Source organism: Bradysia coprophila, unplaced genomic scaffold, assembly GCF_014529535.1.
Source record: "Bradysia coprophila strain Holo2 unplaced genomic scaffold, BU_Bcop_v1 contig_200, whole genome shotgun sequence".
NCBI lineage: Eukaryota > Metazoa > Arthropoda > Insecta > Diptera > Sciaridae > Bradysia > Bradysia coprophila.
Genome location: NW_023503464.1, coordinates 344356 through 361756, shown reverse-complemented (window position 1 = coordinate 361756; position 17401 = coordinate 344356). Strand labels below are relative to the sequence as shown.

Genomic DNA, 17401 nt, shown 5'->3' with positions numbered 1-17401 from the left:
AATTTAACGAAAATTGCGAAATTTAACGAAATTTGCGAAATTTAACGAAATTTGCGAAATTTAACGAAATTTAACGAAAACAGCTCAAAAAATAAAAAAAGCATTTTTAGAGATCAAAACGTGGTGATCGTGAGCGATTTCCGTAGCGCAACCTCTCTTCAAAAATATCGTTACAAAATGGTACATGTTGACATAGTTACAAAGCTCAGACTTTGACACTAAACCGAAAATCTTTTGTTAGGAAAAGGAGTCAATCGAAAGACTGTAAGTAGAGGCTAAAGTTTACTGAGGTAGGCCCGGACTGACCCGATGGACATTACGTGGCGAGGACGAGGTCTTGACCTTCGGTGGATTTTACTCCGTGACCAGAGAGATGTAAATAATATTTTTGCAGAAATTATCGTAGCAATGGTTTTTCTACCGACATAAAAAAAATCGCTTCAGTTGTACCAGCCGATATGGGGTGGTTGAAAAAACAGTGGTACGCTTAGGCTATTTCGAGTCATAAATGTAAGACTCCTGAATGAATCTAAAACTGTGTCGTAATGCGAGAGGTTCTGAATGAATAGGTTAAAGAATTCACTTGAAATGTGCCGAATCCTGACATTTTGCTAAACCCTAAATGTCAGCCCTTCCAAGTGAGGGCGTTAAGACACCTCAAGAGTTGCTTACAAAGGCAGACAGTGGCTTAAAAATTTTCTAGTCGCTCCTCCAGAGCTTATTAATAGGAATTTCAATTTTAAATTATTAAAAATTCTAAAAAATTCTTAAATTTGAGAATTTTAGAAATTAAAAAAAATATATTCTTAAAATCCTTTGAATTCCTAAAAATTCATAAAAATTCTGAAATTTATGAATTTCTTAGAATTTTAAATTTGTTTAAGGAACTTTAAGAATTTAATTCATAAAACTCATTAAAATTCTGAAGAATTTCGCAAAAAAATCCTAATAATAGGCCCTGCTCCATCTACTTGAAAGCGTTCGGTGTTTGTCTAACAAATAGCATGAAAAAAATTTGAACCGCACTTTCAATGCCTTGTCAAAACCTGTTCTTTCAAAACCTCAGCCATACGCTCCAAACATCAAAGAAGTGTGGCAATAAAACGGCGTTCTTCGTTTGCTTAATGTAAATTAATTTTAGTCAAACTGCAGGTACTAATACTGAATGGGGGATTTGAGGATATGTTTTTCTTTTTGAATTAAATTTCTCATTTGAACATTGTTTTTTCGATATTTTAAATTTTTGCAATAAATTTTGTTTGTTTTACACTCAAGTTCCACCAATTTTTTTTTTGTTAAACATTGATTATTGTTTGTAAGGTTTGGTTATACACTAATCGATCGGTTATTGACGTAAATTATAGAAAACTGAAAATATTCTATTCAATAAAGAAAATGTCTTTTAAACACAGTTCATTAATCAACTAAATTACAAAATATACAAAATTGCGAGACAATAAATTAGAAAATTAAAAAATAATTATTTTATATTAACAAGGAAAAATCATTATAAAATGTACAACATCCTGTAATTGCTTTGCATTCAAAAAAATAAAAAATAAAAATTCAACTATAAAATGACGCGTAAAATTGCTTTAAAACAGAAATAAAAAACTAGAAAAACCGAACTCATACTTCGGTAAATAAATTCAATTCAACTTATAAGTAACGAAAAAAAAAATCATTTAATTTGTATAGGACTCACATCGGGACGAAAACGCACACTTCCTGATCGATTTACTTATTCACATTCACTCAGGAACAAGATTGTATCGAATTTTTGAATTAACTCTTAGAAATGAATAATTAATGGAAACATAAGAAACTTTAACCTGCCACAGACGCCTATCGCCTACAAGAATAAGCAACCAGCTCTGACTAATTCAGTCTTTTAATACGAAAAGCTGCTAAAAAGAAATGAAGTAACAGATTTGAAATCAAATAAAGTAATAGATGCAATAGTAGAGCTGCTGATATTCTTGCCGTCTGTAAAACGTTAAGAGTAATGATACCTGCACTTCGACTCAAAGCCCATTTTGACAGAAAACTACAGTCACTCACATAGAGTTAAAACTGTTTTATGGGAACCCACACTAAATAATTAAGCTTCACCTAACTATGAACTATTGAAAGTCCTGCAAGTCCTCAAAGACATGACGAGGTAACAGTAAAATTTGATTTGTCTAGCACGAAAGGCCTTTGAATTTTTTTTAGATTTTCTACATCTTTGGACTCCAGTAGCTTCATTTTTGCAATATTAACTATTTAATCCTCTGCTACATGCTGGGTTCAGTCAGTTGTGTGCTTGGGGAGGTCACGTGGATCCCGTGTCTTTACTACACGCCACTTTTGATATTTTAAGTTACAAGGTTTTGACAAGTTATACGGTTTTGACAGGGTACAATATTATGACTAGTTTGACCAGTTAAATAACTTTGACCAGTTACACAACTTTGACCAGTTATACAACTTTGACTAGTTATACACTTTGACGAGTTATTCAACTTTGACCAGTTACACAACTTTGACCAGTTACACAACTTTGACCAGTCACACAACTTTGACCAGTCACACAACTTTGACCAGTTATACGACTTTGACAAGTTATTGAACTTTGACCACTTATACGACTTTGACAAGTTATTCACTTTGACCAGTTATACAACTTTGACGAGTTCTAAGCCTCTGACAAGTTACACAACTGACCAGTTGTTAAATAACTTTGACCAGTTATAAGCCTATGCCAACTTACAATGCTCTGACCAGTTATATAACTTTGACCAGTTACAAAACTTAGACCAGTTGTAAATATTCACAATAAATGCCTGAGAGTCGATTAAACGTTGAAGAAAATTTAATTTGAAATTTTGCAGAGAGAAAAATCTTCTCAACAAGGAAACTGAAAAAACGAATTCGTGAAACGATCAGGACGCATATGCTTCCGTTATAACATTTAAAAAAACTTCAATTGGACTCTTAAATGAATGGATATTTCAGAGTTACCAAGTTAGTGTCAAACAGCAAATGTTGAGTAGCAGTGAATTCAATAACGGTGATGAATTCAATACGTCATAAGTCAGGAAATCTGGAAATAAAGGAGAATTTGGAAATTTGCTTAGTCAATCGAAGAGGCGTGAAGGGCGAAGAAGAGATCGAGTAGACGACTACTTAGTAGTTCCACTTTAGTCGAACAAATGTTTGGCAATAGATCAGATCTTGCAAGGACGACAGTTTTGGCCCTATGACCTCGTGTCGACCCATTTCAAGAAAATATTTCACAAAACACCGCGACAAAAATGTCACTCGTCGATTTCGTCATAACTCACCTCATACTGTCCTCGGTGAAATGTTGCGGAACCTCAAATAATTCCGGCGAAATATTGTCCCGAAATTCGAATTTCTGAAATGTTATCTTCGCCGACACCGTCGGCAGTATTGGGATGTCAATTTTCACCGGAAAACCGCTCGGTAGCTTCATTGTGACGAATTCTCGGAGTTTGGAAAAGTGTTTGAACGGTGCAATGACCTCCAGTACATTCAGTAGCATTTCCACGTTCAACGGAAAGTCTCGACTCTGTGAAAAGTAGAAAAAATGAGAAAGGACTGGAAAGGAATGGAAGTGATGGCCTAGACCATACCATAGCAACAGTTGCCCGGAACGATTTACTCGATTCCTTGTAGACTAGTTCACGACCCAATTTTGGATATTCTCCTGGTTCGGAATTTATATAATCTTCCCATGTGACTTGACAGTCGGGAGGTGGCAGCAAAGAGGCTCTTCGTACAATCTAGTGGAGCATACGGCTGTTTAAAATTCTTAGCCAATATTGACATATCGACATACCTCTCCATTTTGATCGATATTTTGTGATTGACCCCCGCCTTTGGTTAACGATTCCATGATTGCCTTGTTCTTCTGCAAATCATCACGAGACAGATGCTCCCGACGCTTCCTCGACTCCAGTATTAGTCCATTTATGCAATACGAATCACAGTCGTACAATCCAGCAACTGTTTCCTATCGAAACAAAGCAGATCGGTTCAAACCTACCACCCAACTTCTTATGATTCAAATCTCCGAACCTTCTTGTCTTCCCGAAATATCCATCCCGATTGCGCCCGTACAAAATTTATACTTTTCGTTGACATTTGTGCAGCTAAAATATCACTCGACATCAGAATGTCCACCTCATCTTCTATTTCCTGTTCGCTTTCCTCGTACCGCACCCGCTGATAGCATTGATATTCGTTATCCAAAACGGTGAGTGATTCTTTTGGCGATTTATCACCGCGAAAAATGAAAGAAATGTCACCCCGTTCCCATCGCATATCGGAGAAATCGACTAGCGTTGTGTCCAGACGAATCGAGCAGCCGGATTTGTGAATTTTACAAATATCCGATGGCAGAATGCGTGACACCAGAGGAACTGAAAGAGAGAACCAGATTTGTCAGAAAGGTTTGATCGAAGGTGGAGAAGATGCGAATGTCTTGTAGCGTTTTAACGAATTTCAAAATCTAAACGACGTTAACGTCTGAACGAACGGCGTTCCCATTCATTTTTTCCGTTCACAATGAGGACCGTTCTCAGAGTTAGTCAGCTTACTTCATCTCCGCAGAATACATCGACCCTATATTTGTTCTTGTGACTTGGCACCTGAGACTGGTGTGCATATCCTTAGGAATTGTCCGCTAAGTATCAATCTCAGGTTTCACACCTTCGGGTATCTGACCTCCAAGGTGAGGATATACCATCATTAGATGGCAAGCAGGATAGCAAGTGCCATATTATCGAAGACAGGGAAATTCCCCTAATAGAAGTAGTAAGGTCAGAAGGTAGAGAACAAAGGATTTTTGATCTGGATTCCTGTTTCTCAAAGGATGAAGCCTTCAAAAACTTTAATCTAGTCTAGTCATCTTATGTACAACAGGCCAAATGATGCCCTAGATGCATGACTACCTGCTGACTTGTATCCTAGCTATCCTGTATAGTCCGGACTGGTCACATTAAGTGATCAGCCCGTTAAAAATTGGATGAAGCTTCAGAGATCGCCCAATAGACCGCCAGTCCAGCCCTGTCCATCGCCTTAACACACAACCAATTAAACAGAAAATCGAAATACGAAACCTACCCCACGACTGAAAATCCCACTTCAATTCCATGTAAAAGTCTCCCATCTGCCGAAGAGCTCTGATCAGGTTCGGTCGTCGTTGTTCCATTTGTTCTCTTGCTTGAGACTTCAATTTCTGCAACAAGGAACAAACTGAAACGAAAGAAAGAAGAACATTTCCTCAGCTGCTCTGTTGTCGTCGTGTCACAATTTCGCTTCTCACTTGTTTGTCGGTCGCCATAGCTTATCGCCTCCGCGAGTGGTGACCATCCTTCCAAATTTTTCACTTTGACCAGTGCACCGTGGGCCAGCAGCAGGTGTGTGAATTCTTTTTGTGAAGAAATGGAATATTTTGACTAATTGATTTCGATTAGAAAGTGGTTGTGCTTGGTATTGCACATTGCACAACAATCGAACAATACGAATGGTAGAGTTTGTGCAAACCTCTACAATTCACCGATATAATTGCTTTATGGCTCAAACATTTCACTTTCGTTAAGTCCAATTAGGATAACGAATCTTATCTCCAACGGCAACAACTATACCAATTACAATCGAGATAAGGTCGATAAGTCGAAACTTAATTGCACAACAACGATGTGATCAAATCAATAAACTTTTGAACAGCGCAAAATTAGTCACTCACAACGGAAGTTGTCACCTAATTATAACTCTCGTCGCTAAACGGAATTTTTATTCAATTTACCTTTACGTCCTAGCATCACCGACAAATGTAGAGGTGTATTTCCTGTTGAAAAAACAAGCGGAAAAATAAACAAAAATGCAAAACAATTTTTTTTTTAGTTCGGAGAGATCAGATGAGAGAGCGATAATAAATGTCAGACTGTCAAAACAATCGCCCACTGGCGAAAATTTAGATGTTGATTTCGGTGGCACGGTGATGCGTTTGATCGATTACTTTTCACTCACCATGTTTGTCTTTGCCCGAAGGATCGTTTGTCCTTAGCAGTTGGGATAATTTACGAATATCTCCATTGAATATACACTTATGAAGTGGACAGAGACTGTCATCATCAGCCATCTTTCATTTTTGTATTTTTTTGACTCTACTATCAGGGCTGTCAAAATCGGTATTATTAGAGTTTTATGCAGCAGAGAGCGTACCAGAGTGAAAAATTGGATTTTTACCACCAGAGCGTTTGAAACTATGAAACCGGAAACCGTTACAAATTCATAAAAAGACTTCAACAATTTGTTGTTCACCTTTTTTAACAGTCGTAAATGAATTTTGATGTGAAAAATAATTTATGGAATTTTAAGAAATGTGTGCATGCAGGCTATAGTTGTCATGGCATGCTGGCCCATTAGAAACGTATTACAGTCATTAAGAGCTTCCGAGCGTACGCTGAAATTGTAGCCTACATTTGTGCGTTTCGAAATTTTTGATCGCTGATATCTTTTTACGAGAGCCCTTTTTGAAAAATGTACGACCACATTTTCGAGTAAAAATATGTCAGCTTTGAATAAAAAATAAAATTGTCTGTGAAAGTTCCATGTGCTTTGAGAAAAGTGTACCTTTGATGCAAATTTGGGGCATCGGTACAGTTTTCTCAAAGCACATGAAACTTTCACAGACAATTTTATTTTTTATTCAAAGCTACTCTTTTACTCGAAAATGTGGTCGTACATTTTTCAAAAAGGGCTCTCGTAAAAAGATATCAGCGATCAAAAATTTCGAAACGCAGAAATGTAGGCTACAATTTCAGCGTAGTCTCGGAACCTCTTAAATTTTATTGTCGCACACTTCGAAAAACATCAAGGCTGTAAGCGTTGGGGAGGTCTCGCAGATTCAGATACGGTCGTGACATCAACGCACTTCAAGTAAAAGTTATCATAGCCGACAGCTGTCTCATAGAGAGTACTGTAAATGGTTTTTTACATTGTTTTACAGTTGTAAGACACACTGTCAAGTTTCAGTACCTTATTTATAGTACCTACCTCCACTCATGCTTGAAGTGCGTTGATGAACTCTGTTATAACAAGAAAAGCAATAGAAATTCTTCATGAATATGACATCATGGCTTTAAGCATGAATGGTACTCTAAATAAGACACTGAAACTTGACAGTGTGTCACACAACTGGAAAACCCCATTTTATATGTCATCCACAGACAACATAACCAAACAAAATATATGGAGAAGCATTGAGGTTATGGCTCTGTGAATGATATTTAACAGTAAAATGCACTCTGCATGAAGTGCGTTGCATCATAAGAACATCACTTGTAGGACAGTGGTTTTCCCAAGATATATGGGCGGAGGTAATGCCATATATAACCGAATCAGATGTGCAGTGGCACGAAAATTCGCTATAAACGTCATCTCTCACTTTCTTTAAAATCACAAAATTGCTGAGAAACTTGGGCCATCTCTTTTGTGATAAGCACAACATTTTGCGAAACACAAGTAAATCATAGCCAACCCGAGGGGTGACGCACTTCCATTTAATCCATTAAATCCATTTAATCCATTTATTAAAAAAAATATTTTTTAGTTTTACCGAAATAATTAGGCTACCCACCTGAAAAATTTGTAACGTAATTGCGAAAAATAGATTTGCACGATTCCCAGCTCGTTTAAGTACTCGTGAGGTATAGGAAATTTTTTTTGTTAAAAATGTTATTAAATTTATTTAATACATTTAATCCACTTTACACCAAAAACTCCTAAAAGTGGATTTTTTCGCTTTTTAACATTGTAGTATAAGTTGTAGTACGTGGTTCGATCAAAATCAACAATTTTTAAGACTTTTACAGTATTTGGTAAAATGAACTTTTTTCATATTTAATCCATTTAATCCAATTTTTATTCCATTTAATCCATTAAATCCATTTAATCCATTTAATCCATTAAATCCACTTAATACCATTTAATCCATTTAATCTAGAAGTGAGTCACCCCTCGAGTCAACCATTAAAAAAAATGTCATTAGCATCGCACTATTGTGCTAGGTCGCTCGTCTGAATGGCATTACCTCCCACCCATATATTTACCTTGGGTTTTCCTATGCTGAAGCTTCCAAGGTTCTTAAAGAACAGGTTAAGATACTTTTGAGTTGATCACGAAGGCGGTAAAACACAAATTTTTACAATTTAGACAGGTTTCGTCGAACACACCAACTATAGTGTGTGAAAAGACAACTTGATAAAAATAATGGTTTTTCTTCAGGTTTGTTTCTTCTCTTCATACAATCTGTTATGAATGTATTTACCGAAACATGTCTAAATTGTCAAAATTTGTCTTTCACCCCCGCCTTCGTAAGTATCTTTGCCTGTTCTTTCAGAACCTTGGAACCTTCAACATAGTTTCGCTGTTTGCGTAGGGAAAAAATTGTATTTTCTCGGTTGACTTGCTACGCTCTGGCTACAAACAACACAATTGAAATGCAATTTCGAACCTCTGGTTCTCTTAGTGAATAAATAACTATTGTTCTCTTTCCAAAGAGTTAAAAGGTGACTTCGGTTGGGTAATTTCATTTTGAGAATCTCAAGCATTTTCGAGAATTTTCGCGAATTTTTAAGAATTCATAGTTGAAAGGTCTGCGGATCCAAATAAAAGAATAATGAAAAACTACTTCACTTCAGTTTGCGTTTTTCATTTAACAAATCTGGGGACGATTCTCGTATTTTCGTAACTCCAATTATTCGTAAACTTAACAATTGCGTGTATAAAATCCCATAAGAACTGTCAAGTTACGAATTCATAAACTTACGAAAATTCGATAAACGTCGCCCTGAGTACGACATTCGCTTACAAACTCTATGATTCGATTAGACTGAATATTATTTCCTTTAAAATTGTGGAACCTTCCACCAATGAGTACCACAATCCGTATCTGTAAAGACTCCTGATAATCATGAAATCTGTTACTTCGTTCGTTAAATGTAAGAAGTAGTCAGAATTATTCAGAAGACATCCACAATTTGTTCTTCGTCTTTGTTAAGAGTCAGTAAATGAATTTTTATGTGACAAAAAATGGAATTTTGAGAAATGTGCGTCAATGTCCAAGTTCATGCAGTATATTTAGATAAATTCTTTTACTTCATTTGTTTAAACATTCACTTTGATATTTAAGATCCAAATTAACAGTAGGTCATCGAACATTTTTGTCGTTGCTGTCGATAACAAATGATTAAAATGTTAAAAGTTTCAGCTTCTGCGGTTCATGTTAGCAGAAAATAGAAGTGGTGAAAGACCAAAAACGCCAGTTCTCATGTGCCAATCCAAGAAAGTGTAAAAGAAATAACAATCGTCGACCAGGACGATGGTCAGGAGTTGGACAACGGCAGTCACAGAGAACGGACGTGTTTATGCGTTGCTCTCTAAAAGTGTTTCTTTTGTGTGGCTGTGTGTGAATTCATTTTCGATTTTGTCTAATTTCTGTGCCAACTTTTACGGCTTTGGTGTTTTTATTTTGCTGTAATGTTTAAATGGTGAAATTATTTTAAAGGTTTTATTAACGAAGTCAAAGTGTTGTTCTCGTAGGTCATTTTCTCTTTGATCAATAAAGTCGTTCTCGCCTCATTGTGCGATATCAACAATTGTGTTATTTCCTTTGTTATTTAACATGTGCTTCGTGGCGTCGGTTTACGGATTAACAATCGACTCTACCAGAAGCTAATGCTAAATTACGTGCTCGATTAATGTACGAAAATGACACATTGCCGTATGGCATCTGGCAGTCAATTTTAGTGCAGGTAAGGTACAAACGCTTCGGGTTCTCATTTGACACCCCAAAACCACATAGCAAATTTTTACAAATTTGCTGTGGTACAATCCCAAGATACAGAAACTATCTTGTACTCCAAAATGACCGCGAGGTTTAACAGATCTATTGATTGATACGTTGTATGGATGTCAAGGGATATGACGAAATACGAATCATTCAAACGCTACAACCTGCAACGCCAGAACGAGTTCAGTCACATGGTGGCATGGCGATTTATACGAAGAGGCAACTCATGGCCTATGGTGATTAGACACTTGCTATTACCTAAAACTAATAGCCGTAACCGTAACAAAGTCGGAAATATCAAAAAACCCAACATTCGCTTTCTCCATAAAAGAAACCATATCGACATAATGTCAATAGTAGAAAGAGCTACAACATGACAATGTTGATAGCGCCATCTTTGGGAAAATGTACAGGTCAATTAGTGATGGTTGTGGTATTCGCATACCACCCACGGCTTGGAGAATTCACAACGTATGGGACGTTAACACACGGTCGATTTGTGAACAATCTAAGTCGGGAGAGATATGATGTAAAATCACAGTCCATATGATCAAGAGACTTGTACAATAGCACAACAGGCCCATCTGAGGCTTAGGTGCTGGGCTTACACCCTCCCATCTAATCTAATCTAATCTAATCTAGGACGATGGTCAAAGAGCAAAAAAACTTCCGTTTTTGCAGTCGGTTTTTTATTGTTCATTATATTTTACCCAAGAGATTGCAAATCTTTTCGTAAAATTTTACCACTCGGATTACGCGGAATCGCTCTAACAAATTTAACACCTCCTTCTAACCACTTATACTTAATGCACTTCTCCTGCACATGAGCAATGATATCGTTTCCACTCAATTGGCTATTCGGCTTAAGAACCACATAAGCCCGCGGAACCTCACCAGAAAATTCGTTTTTTATTCCGCCCACAGCCACATCAGCAATACCATCGATCTCGGTAATAATATTTTCCAGTTCCGTTGGCGAGACCTTAGAAATAGAAAATTTGTTGTTGCTTCCGGACGACCAACACAACGTCACAGTATAACTTACTTGCATTCCTTTGACTTTGATCAGTTCTTTGGTTCGGTCGACGATATAGAAGTAGTAATCAGAGTCGTAGTACCCAATATCACCGGTTTTGAGCCAGCCATCTTTATCTAACGTTTCGTTGGTCGCCGCTTCGTTATTCAAATATCCTTGCATGACCTTACGAACGCAGATTGTTTTTTAGCACGAAAAGTCACCTCCGAGCAGTTAACATACCTGAGGTCCTCTAAACTGTAATTCACCAGTCTTGTCTTCACCTGCTCCCAATGAAGTTCCATCGGTAGTAGAAACAATTCTCGCCTCTGTATTGGGTACGAGCTGTCCGCATGAGCCACTCTTGGTGTTATTTCCTTTCCACGGGGTCAGCAGTGTTACAGGTGATGATTCGGTCATACCATATCCTTGTCGGATTGATATATCAGCTGCGCACTTACTTCTGAATTTTTCTTGCAATTGTGGAGTGGCAGCGGCAGCTCCAACTAAAACTTCGCATACTGGCTCGAGCATTTGTTTGGTCACTGAAGGATGTGACGCTAGGAAGAGCATTAGTGACGGTACTAAGAACAGAACGGACGGTTTATATCTGAAATGATCATCGAACTGATTAGACCAAAGGAGTTGCATATACAGCGTGGAGGACACGTACGTGATCAATGATTTAATGTAATCTTCCGGCGTAAATTTCGGTATGCTGACGAGATTACATCCACTGCGCAGGGATAAATTCAAAATTCCGTTAAAGCCGTAGATGTGGAAAAATGGCGGAATGGACAGAACATTATTGTTGCCACGCTCTATTGGATTCGAATATCTGCTGAAAGCGGGTGTTACAAGTTGGCATAAGTTTGCGACACAATTCTCATTGGACAGGAGAACGCCTTTCGGCAGACCACTGGTTCCGGACGAAAATGGTACGATTGCAATATCTTTCGGGCTGACTGTTGGCAGATCACTCTCATGTTCAGTTTTGATGAGGGAATGGAAGTTGAAAACGTTGTTGTCGCGATCGTCACTGCCTCCGATACTAATAGTTCCACGATAGCAGGCCAAGTTTGCTCTCAAATAGTTCGAAACCGGAAGTAGTTGTGGTATTGTGACCATCATTTTAACATTGGCAATCTCGAATTGTCGACATATTTCCTCTGATAAAATGGGAGAAAAAATTAGAGGAAACTCGACCAGTAATATTGCCGATCTTTACCTGGTGTATAAAGTGGGTTGGCAAAGGTTATGCGGAGGCCAGCCTTGTTGGCACCCAGTACCGCAGGTACGAATTCCGGTATGTTTGGCAATAGCACTCCAATCGTGTCATTTTTCTTCAAATTACAGGCCCGTATCGCCAGGTACGCTTTGGCCAATCGATCGGACATAAATTGAATCTCTCCATACTTGTATGTTCGGCCTGACGCTCCACAAGTCTGTCAAAACATTTTTTTTTCGTTTTTATCAATTTTGTCTGGGTGAACATGTCTGTCTACGAAACAGGGTCGATTTTCAGGTTTTTTTTTCGAGAATTCTGAGCAATTTTATGAATTTCGAACATTTCAAGAATTTTTAAGAATTTCAAGGATTTCTACATGTTCAAGAATCAATTTCACAAAAATAGGCCCTGCTACGAACGGATACAAAACTTTTTCCTAAGAGTCGCCGATGAAAGACTTCGGATGTTTTTCAAGGCTTTCCCTTCAAAGAGAGATCATTTATGGATTCTTACGCATTGCGTATACAACGACGTCACCTGTTATCAATGACGACAACGATATAAGCGATAAGTTAAAAATGGTTAACGTGATGTTATATAAAATTTATGAAATTTTTTGCATCGATCCCTAGCACTACTCCAAGCGTTAAGATAGAAAATCTTCGAAGGCTAGTGAAATCACAGTAAAGTTTTATCTTTTGTAACGATAGATGACTTGTTTTCGTTGCATGGGTTAAAACAAAGAATACAAACAAGCTACGAAAATGGTTTCTGACAATTTTTCGAACTGTGACAGTTACAACATAAATGACCAACCTCTACGAAGTAGGTCATGTCCTTTTGCATGTACAAGTCTAGCGAATTGTAAATGAAATGAAATAAAACTTTCATGCAATTTCATCACCATATCTGCTAACACACTTGTGGTATAGCGAAAACTGCTGGGTTCAACCAACAAACCATAAGCTCTTATCGCTAAAGTCTCTAAATTTGACGCTTGTTAGTTCAATGTTTCAGTGCTATGTTCGATCTCATCTCAATCATTATCTATATTATGTCGTTTCCATCCGTGTAAAGGGTTAAAATTTTGTAGAAAAAGTTGAAAATCAAAAACAAGAAAGTCAAAAATTCCGGCTAGGTCCTTCTACAAACTGAACAGCTACTTAAAAAAAATCAGCAAAAAAATGCTTAGAAAGATTGTAAGTCGGCGACTTTTAGATAAGTGACGTATTTCGTTTCGTTTCAGCTGTTTTTCAGCTGATCCATGATGGATCATCCATCTAACAAATATGGTTTTACGTCAAACGGTTTTACTATAAGGTAACGTCAGATTTTTCATCCATAAATGAAGAACAATACCACGCGCTTGCGTGTACATTGTTCACCCATATAAACAAGCATTAGCACATTCATTTGTATGAATGGATCAGCTGAAAAACAGCTCACACAGCACACGCCACTCATTTGAAAGTCACCGACTGTACATTGGACGTCAGTGAATGAAATTTAGGCATGCATTTGAATCAGCTGTTCTTGAGCTAGTGCACTCTTACAAACAACTCTACTCAGTCGTAGTTTTACGGTTGTAACCATTACTACGTGTGTACGTGTTACTATTTCACCAGTATAATTAGGTACACTTTTGAGTGGACCAGCTGATATACAGATGCAACAAATTCATTAAATGTCACCGATACCGACTGTACTTTCTTTGAACCAAAAATTGCTTGAAGGTACCTGAAGACAATATTGTTTATCTTAAACCGGTAAGCACGTTAAGCCGTGCAAAAAATGTTCGACTATTCATTAGTCATACATAGATCTGCAATCATCTAGTCTCTATAGTCCATATACTCATAAACAAAACTCATTCACACATTCAACACAGAGAGGTCAAAGTACGAATTCCTCAAGAAAAAAAACAGCAAACGCACAGACGTATGTAAAATTCAGATTCACAATGAAATATGGAAAACTATCCGCAAAGACACAGAAATATGCACAGAAAGCAAACGATGTAATATACACAACGCCACAACACTTACAACTGCCGGCTTATCAACGTTGTCTTTAACATTTTCCAATATATAATTGGCTAAACTCAGTTTCGATATCTCGACATCTGGATACGATGATTTAACAATATTTTCCGTCGAACTTGACATGCATTTCACCGATGATAAATAAACTGTTGATTTAGAAATCCTCTCTATGCATGTCCGTAACATCATAGACCTTGCACTCAATGAATGAATCATTTCTTTTAAGAGAACAAAACAAAAAAAATTGTTGATTGTAAATTACGTTAATTATCTATCTCTATTCTAATATGTTGAGGGAACCACGGAAACTATTTTTAACAGTCGCTTGCTGTTATGAAAACACAGACGAGACTGATCCACGTTCGAATGTTCGGTGAAAATAAAAACACGTCGTCCCTATGTATTCGCTATCTGCTTTTTTACTGAACGAGAATGATTATTTTCTGTGAACTTTATACCAGCACCAAGGTATAAGACGTTCAACACATGAACTGAACACTGTAGTATAATATAATCTTCGGAGATAAGACGTCGTTTAATCATTGCGATCGAATACTGGTTGGTTTTTACGAGTCTCTATGATATAATCGACGATTTTTGTTTGTTTGTTTGAAATTATGCTTTGGTTCGGTTACTTCGATGACGACTCATTTACAGCTGATTTTTCACTTTTTAGTAAAAAGACACGTATTAGAAGGGTATGGCCAATGCTCTCTCTAGCACACTGCTCACTGTGACGTAAGTCAAATAGATGGATTTGATTTACGTCATAATTAGCTACGATGCTAGTGAGAGAGAGATAGAGAAATCATTAGCCAGGCCATACTCTTCTAATATACATTGATTCAGTGTGTCTCTAACACGGTTCTAGCTGTGAAGTACCACATGATAGATATGACTTACGTCACAGTTAGCTTCGGTCCTACAGGGAAAGCATTATCGAAAAATTGTCATTTAGCAACAAACATTCACATTTTTTATATGGAAATTTTCAATGCGGCCATACCCTTAACATCTACGTTTACTCACTAAACGAAACTTTAACAGTGATTTTCTAGGAAATAGGAAGCGAGTCCAGTTTATTGAAAGTAGAGACACCATAAAGGTCCTGTGAATGTTCTCTTGCGAGGCTTCCCTTTTATAAAATTATAATTATAATTCGTTTGGAGCTTGGGGCTTCGATTTCCACATATTTTTGGGGTAAATTTCATTTTAGTAAAATCAGCTTTCACCGACTCCAGACACACGGAATCATTGTAAGAAATGCTTCAAATAACTGAAACCAATTATGAAGAGTGGATAACAATTCCACTCATCCTTAAGGAACTGGCACTTGAAGATAGATAATAAATTGAAAAAAATTTTTGTAGAGTCACTTAGCTGCAAACAAAATGTCTTAACAGATACTTGTTGAGAGGCTGGTATGGCAAGTTTGGTATCGTTGTAGAGCTTAGACTGCAGGCTGATCGGGCATTATTGTTTTGTTGCAGACAGGGTCAACCAGACTAGATTTCATAGGCAGGCATTATAGTATTTGTGATCGTCCTGAGCTTTGTGTATGTATCCTCAGCCCGTTGCCAAATCGTAACGTAAAAAAAGCCCTGTGTATTACAGATGAGTCCAAGTTTTACCGAGGATGGTGAAATAGTATTTTACATGACTAGGGATAAAAAGATGAAAAGTAGAGTTTTCGTGTGAATTTTGTTGGTCCGAGGCGATGCCGAGGTCACTAAACACACGAAAACGAGACTTTTCATTTTTATCCCGAGTTAAGTAATGAACATTACTGAGGGCGTCGAAAGAAGTGCTTAAAACTTGAAAAGTACGATTTTCGACGCATGTATCATGTAAATATACCTTTTCAAATGTTGTACAATTCAGATGACTTTTATAAAATCCATTCACAGTGATTAAGAGGCACCGGTACTTTGCAGAAACTTTTAAATACTAGATTTTAGATTACTTTTGATGATATCTTTCCACCAGAATCATTTTTCAAAAATGTACGACCGCAATAATGACCGCGAATGTGTTAGAGCTGGTCAAACGACTACAACCAAAAGTAATTTTTATTTAATGCCAAGACATTCGTCGTCGGAATTGCTGTCGTACATTTTTCAAAAAGGATTCTGATGAAAAGATATCATTAACCTGTCACAGACGCAAGCATATTCACAATTTTACTATTCAAACTATTACTTCATTTGATTTTTTTTTTTTCAGAAATCTTTTATTTCATTTGTTTTAAACATGGTTTTTGCTATATAAGGCCTTATTAGTCAGACCTTGTCGTTAATTATTGCTGTCGTTGTCGATAACAGATGACAGCCGTCTGTAAAAGGTTAAAAAGGAAATACGAAACACGTAAATGTAGGCTACAATTTTAGCTCAGTACCGGTGCTTCTTAATATAGCATGAAAATCTTTGCCAACGGGTTTCAAACTCTCTCCGTCTTGCAACTATCACCATTCAAAAATGTCGAATTTTCGACTTTAGCTGGCTGTGGCTACATGCCCAGGTTGTCGGGGGAAGCCATTTTAACACAATATTTCTAAAACATTATTAGAAAAAGTGATCAAATTCGACGGATAACAAGTAGTATTGTTTACCGCTAATTGGTATCGAGGGACGGATAGACTAAAGAAAATCTTTGTTAAACAAAAAAACAAATCCTCTGTAAATCCTTTAAAAATATGTGAAAACTAGAATATCTGAAAATCTATAAGAAAATCTTCAGGAAAACTAGGAAATCCAAGAAAATCTTCGAAACTCAAAGAGAAAATTCGTAAAACTGATGGAAATACCAGTTCATGGCGTTTCTTATCACACAGATGTAAGATGCCATGAACTGGCCTTACTATCCAGCAAAAACTCTAAAGAAAATGTTCTTAAAAAATCATTGAAAATTTTCACCGGATTTTCTTGTTGAAAATTATTTGTCAACAAAATTTGCAGGGTCCCAAACGTTATAAACGCTTTGCTCATGGCAACAGTGCCACATATCCTTTTCTATCTTGGGATAAGGAAATCGTTTGCTATTTGTGTACAAAAAAATGGACTTTGTATACCTTCACAGTTTCTGTGTATAAAATCGTCCTTTTCTAGAAATGTTGAAGGAAGAATGCGTCAGTGTCAGAATTTCCAATGAATTTATTTCTATCACTCTCTAAATAAAAACTTCAAATTCCTCGCTTTTTAAATCGAAACCACCAACCCTCATCAACCTACCAACTCACCCCTTAGTATGCATC

General features: G+C 37.0%; 2 protein-coding genes across 2 annotated transcripts; both read right to left on the bottom strand.

Annotated features, from left to right (window-relative positions):
• Positions 1–1744: 1744 nt before the first annotated feature.
• LOC119075333 (ankyrin repeat domain-containing protein 13C) lies at positions 1745–6299 on the bottom strand. Its single transcript, XM_037181761.1, has 9 exons — positions 6040–6299; positions 5816–5857; positions 5333–5437; positions 5131–5262; positions 4084–4427; positions 3845–4018; positions 3639–3788; positions 3327–3574; positions 1745–3085 (listed from the first exon to the last, which is right to left on the bottom strand). Exons 1-9 carry the CDS (start codon positions 6149–6151, stop codon positions 3070–3072), a joined length of 1323 nt encoding a protein of 440 aa, XP_037037656.1. The 5' UTR covers positions 6152–6299; the 3' UTR covers positions 1745–3069.
• A 4241-nt stretch (positions 6300–10540) lies between these two features.
• Positions 10541–14597, bottom strand: LOC119075321 (probable 4-coumarate--CoA ligase 1). Its single transcript, XM_037181741.1, has 6 exons — positions 14154–14597; positions 12109–12325; positions 11554–12049; positions 11124–11490; positions 10911–11066; positions 10541–10847 (listed from the first exon to the last, which is right to left on the bottom strand). Exons 1-6 carry the CDS (start codon positions 14364–14366, stop codon positions 10572–10574), a joined length of 1725 nt encoding a protein of 574 aa, XP_037037636.1. The 5' UTR covers positions 14367–14597; the 3' UTR covers positions 10541–10571.
• Between the last annotated feature and the right edge of the window lie 2804 nt (positions 14598–17401).